Source organism: Lactuca sativa, chromosome 3 (assembly GCF_002870075.4).
Source record: "Lactuca sativa cultivar Salinas chromosome 3, Lsat_Salinas_v11, whole genome shotgun sequence".
In the NCBI taxonomy this organism is placed as follows: Eukaryota; Viridiplantae; Streptophyta; class Magnoliopsida; order Asterales; family Asteraceae; genus Lactuca; species Lactuca sativa.
The window spans coordinates 323,636,839-323,653,726 of record NC_056625.2 but is presented as its reverse complement, the minus strand read 5'-3'; the positions used below and the strand labels follow the sequence as shown (position 1 = coordinate 323,653,726).

General features: G+C 38.2%; 1 protein-coding gene and 1 pseudogene across 2 annotated transcripts; both read right to left on the bottom strand.

Moving 5' to 3' along the window:
- Nucleotides 1-4,217: 4,217 nt before the first annotated feature.
- On the bottom strand, nucleotides 4,218-5,927 carry LOC111902038 (probable protein phosphatase 2C 23; annotated as a pseudogene).
- A 60-nt stretch (nucleotides 5,928-5,987) lies between these two features.
- LOC111902037 (uncharacterized) lies at nucleotides 5,988-15,007 on the bottom strand. 2 transcript variants are annotated; one of them, XM_023897915.2, is made up of 19 exons: nucleotides 13,388-15,004; nucleotides 13,002-13,313; nucleotides 12,779-12,928; nucleotides 12,571-12,685; nucleotides 12,332-12,489; nucleotides 11,652-12,255; nucleotides 11,192-11,256; nucleotides 10,972-11,073; nucleotides 10,640-10,782; nucleotides 10,502-10,557; nucleotides 9,850-10,415; nucleotides 9,559-9,749; nucleotides 8,893-9,178; nucleotides 8,381-8,632; nucleotides 8,189-8,298; nucleotides 7,620-7,896; nucleotides 6,691-7,104; nucleotides 6,362-6,611; nucleotides 5,988-6,260 (listed from the first exon to the last, which is right to left on the bottom strand). In XM_023897915.2, exons 1-19 carry the CDS (start codon nucleotides 14,846-14,848, stop codon nucleotides 6,235-6,237), a joined length of 5,538 nt encoding a protein of 1,845 aa, XP_023753683.1. In that variant the 5' UTR covers nucleotides 14,849-15,004; the 3' UTR covers nucleotides 5,988-6,234. The 2 variants fall into 2 exon arrangements, with proteins under 2 accessions (XP_023753683.1, XP_052625577.1); XM_052769617.1 differs by lacking the exons at nucleotides 5,988-6,260; nucleotides 6,362-6,611 and having other exon boundaries at nucleotides 6,935-7,104; nucleotides 7,835-7,896; nucleotides 13,388-15,007.
- Between the last annotated feature and the right edge of the window lie 1,881 nt (nucleotides 15,008-16,888).

The following is a 16,888-nucleotide window of genomic DNA, read 5'->3' as shown; positions in this document are numbered from 1 at the left end:
AGTTCTCCAGCACAGCCAAATTCAATACTTTAATTACTTATCTAAGATTGGTTCGATCTTAGCTCTAATAATCTAATGTTCACTAAATTATTAGGTTATCAAATTCATGCAGATTAATGGTCGCTAAACTACACATAATATGAATTTAAAGCAATCTAATATAAAATTAAGCATCTTAGGTATAACAATCAAACACAAGCCATTAACCAACAAGTAAAGCGTATATTAATATAACCAAACCATGAGTTCCAGCTTTATCTAGCTAACAGAAGCAACTAGATTTAGCTACTCATAACAACAAATAAACAATCAATCTCAACTAATAAAGACATAGTAAATTGTACCAAACTAGAATAAAGTTTTTATCTTCTCTTCTTCTTCCTTGGTGTTATTACCAAGTTCCAGCTTTTATTCCTCTGAAAAATGACTTCTGGAACTTCTAATCTCCAACCAACATCCTAAAAACCGTAAGTACCAAGGATATATATATATATATATATATATATATATATATATATATATATATATATATATATATATATATATATATATATATATATATATTTGTCGTGAATTTACACTCCACGTCGTGGTTTTGAATGAATCCTTATCAGGCAAGGATTTCGACTTTCCGTGTACTCATCTTCCAGAATCATCCATTCCACGTCGTGTAAATGAAGTCCACAATGTGGCTTCAACTTTTTTTGTGGATTTTCTTTTCTTTAATTCTCCAAGCCTCCAAAGTTAAATCTTTTGTCACTTTTAGTCCTTGTTCTTCAAGAATGTTCCTTTTAGCTGCAAAATACAATTTTAATCTTATTAGTACCACTTATCCTTGCAAATAACTAAAATATTAATCAAAATGTATTAAAATATTGCCTAAAAATATGTATAAATATGGCAATATCAGTTATAATGCATATTTTGGTTAAAATATAGTATCATTATAATTACAATAAGATATGAAATTGTATCCTACTTTCCGTTGTGGAAAATCTCAATCGAATCACAACCATAAATTGTAACCCCAACTAATATGTCTAAAAAACTGAAATTTCATATTGAGCATTTGTGAGCAAAGCAAACACTCTAGTCTCGTTGTTCATGTTTACCTGAGTTCGAATGTAACAACCCAAAACTAGAATAATGTAACATAACATGTCTCATAACACATAATGTAATGGTACTTTTGGGGATTCACCGTTCGGGCGTTGGCTGATCGTACACACGACTCTGCTCTGTTTGTCTCAAAACTCTTTTTACTCTTTTCAAAAATTTTATTTCATTATCAAGATTTTCCTCAAATCCTCAGTTTGAGTTCAGATATGCCCGAAGGTGCATCCGAATCCCTCAAACCAAGGCTCTTATACCAACTTGTAACAACATAAATTTTCAAAACAATTTTTAATTTTTAAAACATTCATTCACTCGTAAAATAATGTCAAAACACATTGTATCAAATGTTATCATCACAAAACATCTCCCTAGAATCTCAAACATAAACTCCAATGCGTGTGTGTACGAATCATGCCGGTGCCTTCCCGCACTCATCACTAGTACCTGAAACACATAATACAACAACTGTAAGCATAAATGCTTAGTGAGTTCCCCAAAATACCGCATACAACATATACGCCACTCGAGGCCATAATATGACCTTCCGGTCGATGTGTCTCAGCGGGACCCTCCAGTCCCGTAGCTCATTGGACCCTCTGGTCCGGTCATAGCTCGTTGGGCCCTCCGGCCCGGTGTGTATCGTTGGACCCTTCGGTCCGGTCTATAACATCATATAATATACATATAACACATAGCACATAATCTCATTCATAACACATAAGACCCTCTGGTCTACACAATATACCACTCTAGGTAACGTATAGTGAGAAGACTCACCTCAATGTCTCGGTAAGTATCTGACTCGGTAGAAATGTGATCTAGCCTCCGCCTAATCACATAAAGTAAATACTCTCATAAATACAACTGTACTCAACCCTAAAAGTCAACAAGGTCAACGGTCAAACTTTGACCCGACTCGTTGAGTGCACTAGGGCGAATCGGCGAGTCTACACGTGTCCACTGACTCTCTTAGTCCCTCTCTTGGCACGTCGAGTACTTCCCCTGACTTGACGAGTTCCACTTGGCATGAATCGCGGGGCCACCCCGACTCAACTCGCCGAGTCTCAAGAACAACTCGGCGAGTTCCAACTTGAACTCAGACCCCCCCTGACTCTCGCTGACTCACCGAGTTATTCCCCAACTCGGCAAGTCCACTCACTGAGTGATTAATGGGCAACCTTCATATTACTCGCCGAGTCTGTTCTTCGGACTAGTCGAGTTCATGCCATGCACAAACTCTATACAACTCCTGAGGTCAGATCTGTTCCATACAATCATAGATCTGGCCTCCCTAAGCATGATAATCACGTAAAGTTCGGACCTTGACACTCATATAACATCTAAATGGCCCAAAATGGTGATTTAGCCCCAAAAATGACATCCCAAGCTCATGGCTCCCAAAATGACTCATAAAGCTCCAAGGGTTAAGGCCTCTGGACCTCTTTGGGTCTGGATCCAGAACTCGAACTCGAGAAGGGGTCAAATGCTCCACTTAATCAACCTCCAAAAGGGTTAGAAAACGCTAACACTAAGAATCAACATCAAAACTGAAGAAGGTCCGAGAATAATACCTCAATACAGTCTCTATGAACTCAAAAACCACCGAAATTGCACCTCCTTCAGCCTCCTCTTGCCTTGATCACTTCCTTCTTGCAAAAACACCCACAAAATGATCAAGAATGGCCTCTCCTTCCTCACAAACACTCTAGATCTCTTAGGGTTTCTCTTTGGGGGTTGGTGGCCGGAAATGACAGCCCTAAGGGCCTTTAAATAGGTCTCAAACCCTGAAAATTAAGGTTTCATTAAACAGCGTGGACTCATCGAGTCCACTCGTGAACTCGCTGAGTCCAGCTGTGAACTCGCATACTAATCCGCGACCATACTCGGCGAGTTTAGACGCCAACTCGCCGAGTCTCCCCTCAACATCCAAAAATAAAAGAACAAATATAATACCTGGGAACCCGGATGTTACAATTCAAAACAAAATTATCTTATAAATGTGATTATAGTATAGTTTTCGTACTTTTTTTTTTTTGCAAATCGACATATTCCAAATGTTGTTTTTTGAAGATTTTGAACAAAATTGGTCGTAAATGAGGGATTCGTTAGGGTTTTTCCTTCGAAAATAAGACGAGAGAGATTTTTCTTAAATATGCAGAGAATAAGGCCACGAAAGATTTCTGCTTGTCTTTTGCAGAGAATAAGGTTGTAGAATATTCTTATTTGTGTTTTTGACTTTATTGCCCCTCCATGTTTTGTAATCAGATATACAAGTACAAGTTCACGTTTTTTGTGTACTCCCTAATATCAACAGCCGTCCGTTTTTCAATCTAATGGTTGTTATTTAGTTCGCAGGTTCTCACGAATTTATTGGTTCTCACAATTATCAGAGTTGAAAACTTTAAGTTTTCAACTGTTACAATTGTATCTTCTTGATGAATGAGAGGGTTTAGAAACTAAACTTCTTGAAATTTGATATCAACTACAAAATCACCTTTGCTCTTACTCTCGAGCTCCTCCTTTTTTTTTCCTTAAAACAATGGTTTCCCGCAAGGTATGAATAGTTTTCAGCAGGAAATTGTTCAAATTCAACACCCTCCGTCCAAACCGTTTAGGATACAAAGAGAAGAGAATGTTTAGCCACGGTTGTTACGGAGAGGGATTTTCATCGGGTTTGGTTCTAAAGGTGTGGTGACTTCCCTGCTTAGTCCCCATGCAAGAAGGGCCAAACGAATTATTATCCAGTGGGGACCGTCATCTATAGATTTGGTGTTCCGATTAGACCTTTAATTTGTTTCAAACTCATATTCTGCAGACATTTTCAACAGTCTTTTTCACCTTAACTTATATCTCAGCCAATGATCACAAATGATGATACCCAAAATCCTTGTATGATAACTTCAGCTTGGTTCTAAGATATAGAGAAGATATTTTAAATATATTACAAAGACAAAGTGGATATGCAAAATTATTTAATGGTGTCCCATCGGAATTAAGTTGTAATAGACAAAATTGCAAAAATGGTCTCTGTGGTATGCAAAATTTTGGGGTTTTAGTCCAAACCCCGAGTTTTTTGGATCCATGGTCCTTTTGGAGTGGTTTGTATGTGCTTTTGGTCCTTGGACTTAACTCCCGTTAAATAGGATCTGGTAAGCCCCTCATGTGCCTCACACGTGAGGGTAAATTCGTCATTTCATATTCAAGGGACCATTTTTGCATAAACTGTTTTTTGTCCCCAATGTCTGCGCTCTTCTTCCCCAACGTTCCCCGCCGTCTCTTTTTTTACCCTTCTTCTTGAGCTCTGCTACAGCAACAATGGTTTATACTTTATAGAACCATTGATTTGAAAATATGGTTTTAGTTTTTACCTCTTCAATGGAGGTACTGTGATCCATTGTGAGCTGGCAGGTGTTTAGGGTTGGATTTGTAGTGGCTAAATCGGCATTGACCTCAAGATCATACAATGTTTCCTCTTTAATTCTCTTTAGATCTGTCTCCAGAGATCTGGCTCTGGTTTTTGAGCTAAAACTGCTCTACTATCTCCTACATTAATCATGTAAACATCTTCTTCTTTCATTAACATAACCAGAAGACATGAACCCATTAGAGCTGGTTCAGGATTTTTAGCGAGCATTTGGTCTGCAATATGAGAATATGCGTCTTCTGTGTTCTTTAATCCTTGAGATAGAGCTTTCAAAACATCTTAATGGTTAATTGAATTTGACCCATTGGAATTCAGTTTCTCTTTTAATCATCGATCCAATTCTAATCTCTCCCTGTCAAATTCACACTTCCATCTCCAATTGTTATCTTCCCATTTCTTTGAATCGGCTCATAACTCTTGAACTTTTGTTTCTTCTTTTCTAAAAATCCTCGGTTGCACTGGGGTAACTCTCTTGCTGATTGACATATCTTTGATGGTTATTTTGTTGAGTTTGATTTTCGACCTTGGATTTGGTATCATCTATTGGTTGTTGCCCCGAAGGAGTTACATTCGTGGAATCAAGTTCATTGTCCCACAACAAACCTTTCAATTCCTTATGAACAACTAGGTACAAGTTTGATAACAGATAATCAGGTGCATCAGGACCATTAAATCCATCAAAAATCCCAACAAAAACCCACCCGTATTCCTCCGAAACGACGACGTGTACTCGATCTTCCCCAGATTTCCCTTGCGCCCATTGAAGATTCTGGCTCTGATTTATGAGCTCGTAATCGTTAATAAACTACCTTTACTGGTCAAATTAACATTGCTAATAGTCAATTCATTGTTTTTCTCCGAAGCCCAACAATCCAATCTGGAACCTTTAAAGAACCCACGTTTTATTAATCGGGGCAACAATTGAGTTTTGCCCACGAGTTACAAACGTCTTTGAAATCGCTCTCTGGACGACACGAATCAACGACCTTTTTCTTGATCTATGTTTATAGGCAAACCCTCCCTGAGAATAGCTTCTTTGGAACTGCTCGTGACTACCCTTTTCGAGAGGACCCGAAAAAAGAGGACCCGATAAGAAGCCACACTCAATCAGCCTTTAAAGGAAGCCTATTTTTGGATTATAGAACCATTGTTGTTGTAGCAGAGCTCAAGAAGAAGAAGGGTAGAAAAAAGAAACGTTGGGGAACATTGGGGAAGAAGAGCACAGGTAGTGGGGCCAAAAAACGGTTTATGCAAAAATGGTCCCTTACATATGAAATAACGAATTTACCCTCACGTATGAGGCACATGAGAGGACTTAACAGATCCTATTTAACGGGAGTTAAGTCCAGGGACCAAAAGCACATACAAACCACTCCAAAAGGACCATGGATCCAAAACACTCGGGGTTTGGACTAAAACCCCAAAATTTTGCATACCACAGGGACCATTTTTGCAATTTTGTCGTTGTAATATTATTATACATGTCAATCACAATTCACACCACAATAAAGAAACTAAACATGCCTACGCTCTATACAGTATACATTAGACTAGACACACTTTTACAAATGAAGACTACAAAAAAGATATACAACAAAATTAATATCCCGGGGTGAAACATATGTGTAAGATTGCCTGCTTGCTCGACTTTATGTTTATGTTAGATATAACTTATGCAACAGCAGTAAAGCATGTCACCTTCTGCTGGTCTTTTCCTTACCTAAAAAAGCATTAGCAAAACAATGAATGGTTAAAAAAAAAAAAAAAAAAAAAAAAGATGTCTACGTAAAATAAAACAGACAGACTAGAAAAGAAACATACCAAATATGTTTGATTTTAGGGGAAAGCGCACACCCGATCCCTTAGTTTTTTTGAGATCTTTAATTTGCGTATTTTTCTGACTTCCAATTCCAATTCCATCGCTGCTTTCTCCGACTCTCAACATACCAACTCCTTTCTTCACCTTTTCATGGTAAACAGCCGGTGGTGCAAGTCTCAACTGTGGAATGTTATCCACTTGGACCATCGTCCTCTTCTCTTTCTGTTTATGAAGATTACTCAATATCTCATACTGTTACAACAAAACAAAGTATGTGAGTTTCAGTATCAGTATCAGTATCAGTACGAGTATCTGTATCCACTGCACTCACCCTTGATATTTGACGATGATCAAGTGGATCGGTCTCGTGTAGGTGTGGGTGTAGATGGACCCCACCAATCCCCTGCGAAGACTTGTTTTTAGATGAAGGCCTACTCACTAAGCCAACTTCATAATCGTTACTTGTAGACGACCTTATCCCCTTATTTTTTGGCATACAAATGGGACAACCACCTCCACCTCCACCTCTACCTGTACGTGACCCTGTCCCTGGTGGTGCACAATGCAAATGGCTTGCATGGCCACAGTTGTACACTCGAATTCCAGAGGCAGAAGTGTCTTTAGTAAGTAAACAATTACATATGCAACAAAGAAGGCTTTGTGGGCCATGCCCATGAGAAGCTCCCCTTTTAAGTAACCGCATCGTATAATACGTATCGTCTTCAATCAAAGATTTTGCAGTGTCCTGGTGTAATCATGGATTTATGAGTACATATTATTACATTTTTCCCATTTTGGTCCCAAAAAGCATTTGAGCTTCTTTTTGGTCCTCTCCTCACTATACCTGACTTTAGCAACTTTGGTCCCAAAAAATATAGTCACGAGAGTACATTACATTTTTGGTCTCTTTTTTGTCAATTTTTATCCCAAAAGGTTTTTTCTAGCAATTTAGGTCCTTATTTGTAAAGTTTTGGGTACCTCCCTGTTCCAAGTCAAATGACTATTTGGGAGCAATGTTGCAAAAATCAGGACCAAAAGTAGGAACAAAACGTTCAAATAAGGACCAACATTGCAAGAGACTTTTTTAGGACCAAAATTGAAAACAGATTTGCTCAGTGACCAAACATGTAATCTAGTCTATAGCCATTTTACTTGGGAAATGTTACAAAAAGCTCAAGGACCAAAACCGGAAGAGAACATTTTGGGACCAAAAATCAGCTATACTCAGGGGCCAAAAATGTAAATTGAATACAAGGTTACCAAAATTCTTCTTTCGAAATCATATGTTCCAAGCATTCCAAGTATAGTAGCCTTAAAATCACCAAATTCTTGGTGACCGTTATCAGAGAGAAGTTTCATCATGACGGTTGGTAACCGGACATATCCTATCATTCCCTCAACAATCTCTTTAATAAAAATAGAAAACAATTTTCTCAATATTTCATCACACCCTTTGATTTTCCACTTAGACTTACTTCCACAATCCTTCTTATCTCCACCTACGCCTGGATTTGGATTTGTTAACGGTTCACAAAACCTGCAATTCAATTAACACACCACAAATTACATTTTTTTTTCAATTTTGCTCCCCAAAAGTTTTCTCTTGCAATTATTTGAGGTTTTTAGTCCCTGCTCCAAGTAAGATAGATGACTATATTTTGCTACCAAAATCAGCTTAGTCATTTTTACTTGGAACAAGGATCAAAACTATACAAGAACCTCAAATACAGACCAAAATTGCAAAAATCAGCTACACTAAGTTAATCATTATTATATCACCATGTGGTGTGGGAAGATATCTAAAACTGTGTGTGTGTGTGTGGGCTTACGTGTCAAGCAATTGAAACCAGAGGGCCTCGGACTCATTGGGATCCAAGCGGGAGCTGTTTCTTTGGCACAGTCCGACACAAGTATACACAACATATAGTATGTCATTCACCTACAATTAATAAACAAACGAATATTATATTATTGCCGAATATATATATTTGTAATAAAAAAAAATGTAAAAAGCAATGGACCTCCTTCTTCTTCATGATTGCATTGAGATCATATACACTTTGAACAACAGCATCAAGCATGTGAAATTTGTCCATGAGATCAGAGAGTGTGAATGAAAGAGCAGTTCCAACATCTCCAACTCTTTCTAATAAAAAAGCAGCAGCATCTATGATCTTGTATTCTTGACACAACCTTAGACAATGGTCTACCCTATAGCTTTCACATGTCTCAAGGAAATTCAGGACAGATTTGGGTTCATACTCACATAGCAACTGCACATGAAAAAGGCACCCTACTTCAGATCCAACATTGTAAAATTATAAAAAGAGTAAATTACATTTCTGATCCAAATATTTGTGACCAAAAATCAGCTTTACTCACTTACTCAGGGACCAAAATTGTTGTTTTATTTAAAACACGAATAAAATAAAAAAAGTTACAAGAACCTCAAATAAGGACGTAAATTGCAAAAATCAACTATACTCGAGGACCAAAAATGTAATTTTAAAAAAAAAAAAAAAAGGTCAACTACCTCAAGATACATCTCAGTGATTTCATCAGTTATGTGAAGTGGATTTTCACGTACAAACTTTGGGAAGTCGGAGATTTTTTCTAAGAAATCATGTAGTCTGTCAGTCTGATTGTCTACCCTTGGTTCAGCTTTTGTTAGAGAATTGAAGTTGAGGGTGCCCTTTGAATGAACTTCAATAACTGTTTTAAGGTAGAGGAAGAGACTTTTCGGGTGAGACTTAAGCTCCAGTAAGATTTGTTGGAATTCTTGAAAAAGATGTTGGACAACTAGAAAAACTGTCCCCTCTCTGCAAAAGTTTGTCATAACATATAATTAGGAAACTTTTCTAGCATTTATTTTTTTTGCTTAGGGCTCAATGGGTTAAGCCAAAAAATTTGGCACCCTTTAGGCCTTTACTTATTTGTCATTTTTTCCTCCCAATTCCTCTCACATCAGATCGATGAATAATGATAAAAATTGTTTTTCAAATGTAAGGATAAAATGATCATTTTCTCTCATTCCATAGGTTTATTCAGTCTATAAGGTTAACAGCCTTAAGTATACAGCATTTTTTCCAGACAAACATCATTACCCACTCAGCCACTTAAGGTTAACAGGACTTGATCTAGAAACCAAAAAAAAAAAGGCCCTAAGAGTAAAGCTGGGATAACTAGAAAAACAACAAACCTGCTTAATTGTACTAAATGTGGGATTCGTGAAATGACTGCAGCCTCCAAAGAATCAGGCCTCTTGTCGTTGTTTTGTTGCAATAAATTACTGATATAGGAGAAAGCATGAATTGGCTCATCCACATCTTTCATAAAGCTATCAATAGCAGCTATATATTGGTGCTTGCTGTTATGAATGAAGCCACACACCTAATCAATACATGAACTCAACTGTTAGGCACATATTGCATTCCTCTTTGTGTGTATGTGTGTGTGTGTGTGAGAGAGAGAGAGAGAGAATGGTTAGAACCTGGTAAAAGCGAGCTTTTTCACACATGTCTAACAAGTATCTATCATCCCAATCTGTCTCTGGGACAACTTCCAAAAGTGCTAGGACCTCTTTTTCTCTTTTTTTACAAATATCGTTATTTTTGCTTTCGAGATTCAGCGGAATGCTAGCATCTAATGTCAAATACTCGAATATCTGACCTAGTAATTCCTTTGAGATTTTAGCCTCTCCACAGGCCACAAAATGAGAAATAAACTCAAGTATACGACCTGTATCATCCTTTGAAGGCCATGTGCTAATAGCTTTGCCTGTTTTGATAACAAGAGCAAGAACATCTACAGTCCTTTGGATCAGATCTTGACTTTGAGATCTAGAATCCTTTGGTGTTGAATTGATAAACGCACATCTCAAAACATCCAATGTTGCTTCAGTGTCCAATTCTAGGAGATGATAGAGATTCTTATACACTTCTGTTGATGATAAGTTTGTCAACCCCCATGTGCTTGGAGCATTAGAATGTTCTAGTAAGAAGTCTATAAGCTCCATTCTAAGAGAAGGCAAACGTGCAGGGGAAAGAGACCCATGTCCTGACAATACATTTTTAAATAAGAAAAAACAAAGAAAAAAGTAGTAAAGCCTTCTAATATGTTATATGTTAGGTAAGAAAGCATACCTGGAGGAAAAGCAAGGCCTGAAAAGCAGTATTTCAAGTAAACTAGCATCCTGTACCTGTTTTACAAAAGCGCTAAGGCATGAATGAAAATTTGAATTTAGAAGTTATGATTATTTCATGAATGTAAAACTGACATACCCAAGAGATGGAGCATTCTCACTATCATTGTTTCTAAATACCCGCAGAAGCTCCTCTAAAGGTGTCTTGAAATCATCTAAACCTTTATTGAACAAATATATGAGGGCCCCGTATAAATTGTGTTCCTGGCATAACCTCACCACCTGACATACAAGTTCAAAACTGACAGTAATGAGAAAATCCATCAACTTTATATATTAAAATCTACCTAGCAAATACATACTTGACCAAGTCAAAGTGAGTATTTTTATGGATGAGTATATTAGGGTTAGAGAATAAAATAAAATAAAATAAAGCTGTGAAAATTTATAAGAGTGATCATGAATGTATACCTGATTGAAGTCTAAGGAAGATATGTCCATGTGGAGAACACATTGTTCCACACGCTGCAGCCAGCCCTTTGTGCTATAATGTTCCACTAGTGCTTGCATAATCTTCAATAATAGAAAAAAAAAGTAGCTGTTTATGTTAAAAAAATATCTCACAGAAATAAAAATTTTCATGATGCCTGAACTTACATGAAAGCATACAAATGATATAAACAAGAAATACCTCGGGTGGTAAAGATCCAAGCATGTCCTTCAAAATATATGGCTCCAAAAGCTCCAAAAATGTCTCTGAGAACAGAAGAGTAATATACATACATATGAGAGGCAATTTTGATCCCAAAAAGTTTTCTCTTGCAAATGTTGTCCTCATTTGAGGTTCTTCTATTCCAAGTAAAATGACTATTTATTTATGGTCCCTGAACATAGCAGATTTTCTTGGAGCAGGGACCAATACCATTACAAAAAACCTCAAATAAGGACCAAAATTGCAAAAAGAAAATCTATACTCAGGGAGCAAAATTGCAGTTTGCTCTAATATAAAAAGTTAAAAACTGCATGATATCTATTAAGCCAGAGCCAGAAACTTGATAGTCAAAAACGTGAACCCCAACTACTCAAAATTTAAAGAATAAAGATCAAATAAAAAAAATGGAAAAAGACTTTATGCATAATGAATGATGTACCTTTTTGCTGAACAGACTCAAACCGGGATAAAATTTGGTCAAAGAGGATGTCAGTTCTGTTGATGTGGACACAGAATTCAACTGCAACACCACCAACACGTGTGTACTGGTCTTTTATCACCGAGACACCATCACCCTCCGAATCCATCTTTTCTTTTTGGTTGCCTAATGCCACTGATATGTAAGAAAAAACCACATCTACATACGCTAACAGCAACTCAGCCATGTAGGGCATTATCGTCTTTTGCACATCTTCCAATGCTCTAGGAAGGTCAAACACACCATGGGCTTGACCATCATACAGCATCATTGCCATGTTGAAAGCACCCATCCAGTCACCGCCTTTTCGTAAAACTTCTATGCGTTCTTTCCATGGGAGAAGGCGGGACACCACAAGATGTGTGGGCCCAAGAAGATATAAAGAAGCCCCCCTCACAGCTATACAATTGTGATGAGCTTTTTCCACATTGCTGAAATGGGTGTGATGTCCAATCACATCATCTCCTCTCTTCCCTCCATCAACACCAAAACTTGTGTCATGAATTAAACTCCCGTCATTTGCATACAGACACAGCCGTCCAGCTGATGTCAGCACCATTAACATCTATGATTAACATCTTTGTTCATGAGTATGGGCAAACAAACTGATGTTTGTCTTAAGAAAAAAAAAGCAAAACTACCTGATCATCCAGCCAAGCCACCCCAATTGCTGAACTCTCGAGGCTCCATTTTGCATGTATTTTTAGTTCTGACTTGACCAATTTTGCAACCTGTACGTTGTGATCCCAAGCAATTGCAAGGAGCGGAGCAGTTTCGGATTCTTTTAACTGTACGTTATCTGAAACCGAAAGAAAGTAAAGTATCATCATATGATATCGCCAAAAAAGATTCAAATATGGTCCATTTCTTATTAACATACCAACACGTGAAGGGGCTATGTATTTCCAAGCAGTATAAGGCATCGAACCCTCGCGGACCCCATCAGGCCTAGGAAGTTGAGCATAAACTTCTGGGGTGTTGGAAATGACTTTTGCCTATAAATTACACAGCTACTGTTGTTACAAAAAGACCAATAAGATATGGTATGCAACACAATGCAATGCATGTAGTCTTTTGTCAACCCATACCACTAGAGCAGATTGATGAGTGACAAATATGACCACACCTTCTTCACCCAAAGTCGAGTCTCCTGGAATGCTGGAAGAACCTCCGGAACTTTCTTCTGATAGTAGAGGTGAAGCGCAAACAACCGTGCTTGTTGCTTCATCAAGAAGTGTCTGTTTTGATTGATAACAGTTAGGCATGATAGACATGAATCAAGTACATAAAGACAAAAGGTAAGGGACTTACCAAGGTTTTAGAAGTTGAGAACCTATTGAAAAATGAAGATGAAGAAAAGCGAATCAACTTAACCACACCTTTACTATCACCACTAACTATGTTGAAATGACGAGCCACTTGAGAATCCACCCCCAGATATAGCATGTGTACTACTGGAGCTTTGTGTTCAGTGACAATTTTTGCAGCAGAGGCCCTCTGGACATCCCAAACAGTGTAATGCCCATCAGCATATCCTGCAAAAAGGAGGTCTCCATGCTGGTTGAAGGACATGGATGTGACTGGGGCATAAGATCTATCACCTTGTAATCCAAGCATTAACATCTGAAATATAAAAGGTTGTTTTTAGATGGTAAGGTCGATACACAGAAGAAGAGTCATGTAAATGTAAATGGAACCTTGGCATCCATGTTATCAGCATAATGTGGAGAGTATTTGCTGGGAATAACAACAATCACCCCTCTCGACATTCCCACTGCAATGTAGTTAAGATGAACTGCTAGTGCTTGTGGGGTTCCATGATCTCGCCTAAATGCTGGAGAAGAAATTGTCCTGGTGATGGTGTTATCAGTACTGACACTGAAGTATCCCAACACAGTTGATCCTCTGTGAACACCCTCAAGTTTCATTGGTTGAGCAGCTGCACCTTCTTCCCAATGCAAACCAGTAAAAGCATGCTTCTTTTCAAGCTCCTCAGCAAATTGAAGGGGCTTCAATGCTTGTGTCCTTCCATCATTCTTTTCATTTTCTTCATGGAGAATACTGTCCATGCCAGCAGAAACATCACTTTGTGCTGGCATGTCGTCCCCTTCTGCTTGGAGGCCAAATTCCACATTATTTTCATGGAGGTTCGTATCTTCTGATGATACACTTATCGAGTCCTCAACCTCTTTAGTATTCACATGCTCATGGGAGAAAGGGAACATTTCCCCCATAGATAAGGTAGAAATATGTGCAGATTCCGTATGGTTGCCTTCAATGAGCTCATTGCTACTGCTATCTAAAACTGACGTGGTGCTGTTAAACCCATCCTCATTATTCAAAGGAGAGCTAATCTGTGGTTTAGCAGCAGAACTACGAGTATCATCACCAAACTCAAGTGCAAAACTATCCGCTTCGGAGGCTTTAGCCACATCTGTATTCATCTCCTCACATGGGAAATCTTCATCAGTAATTCTCCACCCATTCCTACTTCCATCTCCAGCATTTACTTCCCCACTGGCTTCAAAACTTCCAGTGGATTCTACTGGCGCGGTTTCTAAATTCTCCAGTTTAAGATCTTCCTCAAATAATTTCGCGTCTGAATGACTAATTTCTGAACCTGTGCCACTTTCATAGCATAATTCAGAACCAATACTGGCCTTCGGATCCAAGCTTTCCATACTAGACTTCTCCCTTCTCAATTTAATAGCAGCCGCATGTGGGGTCGGAATCGACCGCGAAGCTGCTGCAGCGGCTGCAAGGGCAGCCCCAGGCTTAGCATTCGACCTAACGGCACCGAATAACGGAGGCAATTGTCGCGAAACGCTGAAAGTGTCGCCTGAATTTATTTGACTAATTGAACGAAACTTTGATTGTCTATCTCTATCGTTTACTAATTGGGGAGGTGTTAATCGTGAGGAATCAGAGTCATTGGCATCAACTGGATTAGTGTTGCTTTGGGGGCTACTTACGTCATGCGAGATAGGGTACGATCGGGGAGACGACGAAGGAGAAGAGTCATCAGAGTCGATGAGGAGAAGTTCATCGACGGTGCTGCCGTGGTGCTGATCATCGTCGTCACTGCCCGTGGTGTCGTGTGATTGCAAGAAGGCGTCTAGATCGAGCTCCATTGGAGGTCTGGTGTGCTTTCTAGTCATCTTACTGATGCATAAAACACTGAAAGAGAGCAGCAATCGCCATGTTTAGTTCTATCAAGTGTCAACTATACAATCTCCGTCGTGAGAAATCAGGGGTTTACCAGAATTTGGCTTGGACGAGAAATGAACTTAACATGTGAACCCTTGAAATTGCTACGATCGATACTGTTGGTCCTTCTGTTTTGGAAAAATAATGCAACTACATCTTTTTTTTTCTTTGTTATTTAAAAAATATTGTAAATTGGTGCTTGGTTTTTTATTTTCTTTGAATTTTGTCCAATAAGTTATCAACTTGTAGATGTGGTCGTGACAACCTTCATTGTGGATTTGATCATCTTCAATCTAAAAAGATTGATTTACATCTATGATTTATTTTTTCCATTTATTTATTTATTTTCTTATTTAAAATAAAAATAAACTCTCTCTCTCTCTCTCTCTCTCTCTCTCTCTCTCTCTCTCTCTCTCTCTCTCTCTCTCTCTCTCTCTCTCTCTCTCTCTCTCTCTCTCTCTCTCTCTCTCTCTCTCTCCGCCCAAAACCCAACTCACCTTCTTCCTTTCTAATCCAGTTCAGGTATCATCTTGTTAAGTTATTAAATTAATTTTTGGGCTCAAACCTAGGTCATATGATGACTCTCTATCTCTCTTTCTCTCTCTCTCTCTCTCTGAGCCCAAAACCCAACTCACCTTCTTCCTTTCTAATCCAGTTCAGGCATCATCTTGTTAAGTTATTAAATTAATTTTTGGGGCTCAAACCTAGGTCATATGATGGCATCTCAAAACGTGCATCACCTTTGAGACTCATGACGTAAGCCCTTATGGGTCATGATGTGAGACATGGCTACGAGGCAAACCCTAATTTTGGGGGATTGAGGGTTAGGGCTAACCCACCCTCAGCCTCTATCACCTCCTAACACTCCCCCTTGAAACCATAATCCTCCATAGTTGATTTTAAGCTCATTTGTGGTGATTTCTAGCAAAAAAAAAAAAGAAAGAAAAAAAAGAGCATTTGGTACACCATTTTAGCTTGTAAGCGTCACCGCCATCCTTTCTCACCTTCTAGACCCTTGTGAGTGTTCAAAGTTCATTGTTTTATGATTCCAAGTAATTAGATCTAGGTTTTCCATGGTTTTTTTTCATGTTTTTTTTTATGGGTTTTGAGCAAAAGAACATCCTCTGTGCACATGCAAAACCCTAAAGCTTTGGATCTAGGTTTCTCTATTATACATGCAAATTTATCCTAAGCTTATAAACCCTAATCTAGCATACAACAAAGCTTGTTGAATATCAAATAAACAAGTTAGATGAATACCTTGATTATTGATTATAGATCTTGAAGCTTTGAGAACCTTAGCACCCCAAATGTTGTGCCTTTAATGAATCACAAACACCAAAAGCAATTGGATGAAGCCAGAGAGAGAAGGAAGACGGAAAAATCGGCTCCAAGACTTCTAGGGTTCAAGTGTTGTCGAAATCCCTAGCCCTATGGGTCTTTATATAGGTGTGGAAATTAGGGTTTCAGTGATTATCCTTATCTGGTTACTTAGCCACCAAGCAGCCCAAGGATAATTCTAGAAGCCCCCTTAGACGAATTCCTAAGGCCTTATCCTTATAATTCGTCCACCCTATACTCTAGGGTTTCCTTACCCAACTCTGCAACTATCACATAATTACAAGTTCAGTCCCCTTAATTTAATTAACCTCTTTTGACCACAAAATTAACTCTTAATTAAATCTTGACCAATGTTAATTAAATAAATATGATTTCTCTTTTAATATATTATTCTTATAATATATTAATAAACCATAATAATCTCTTTCTCTATTATTCATCCAGTCAAGTTGCTTTGGTGAAGGCAACCCAAAAGGACTATGTATAACCGGGTCAAGTACATACCAAATATAGTTATGGACTTAGACACTAATCCAACAGTCTCCCACTTGGATAAGTCTAATAACTATAGATGTAAGTACGACTTCAGGACCCGATTAACAATCGCAGTTCTCATAACTCTTGATCTTATCAATAACATGTCCTTTAAA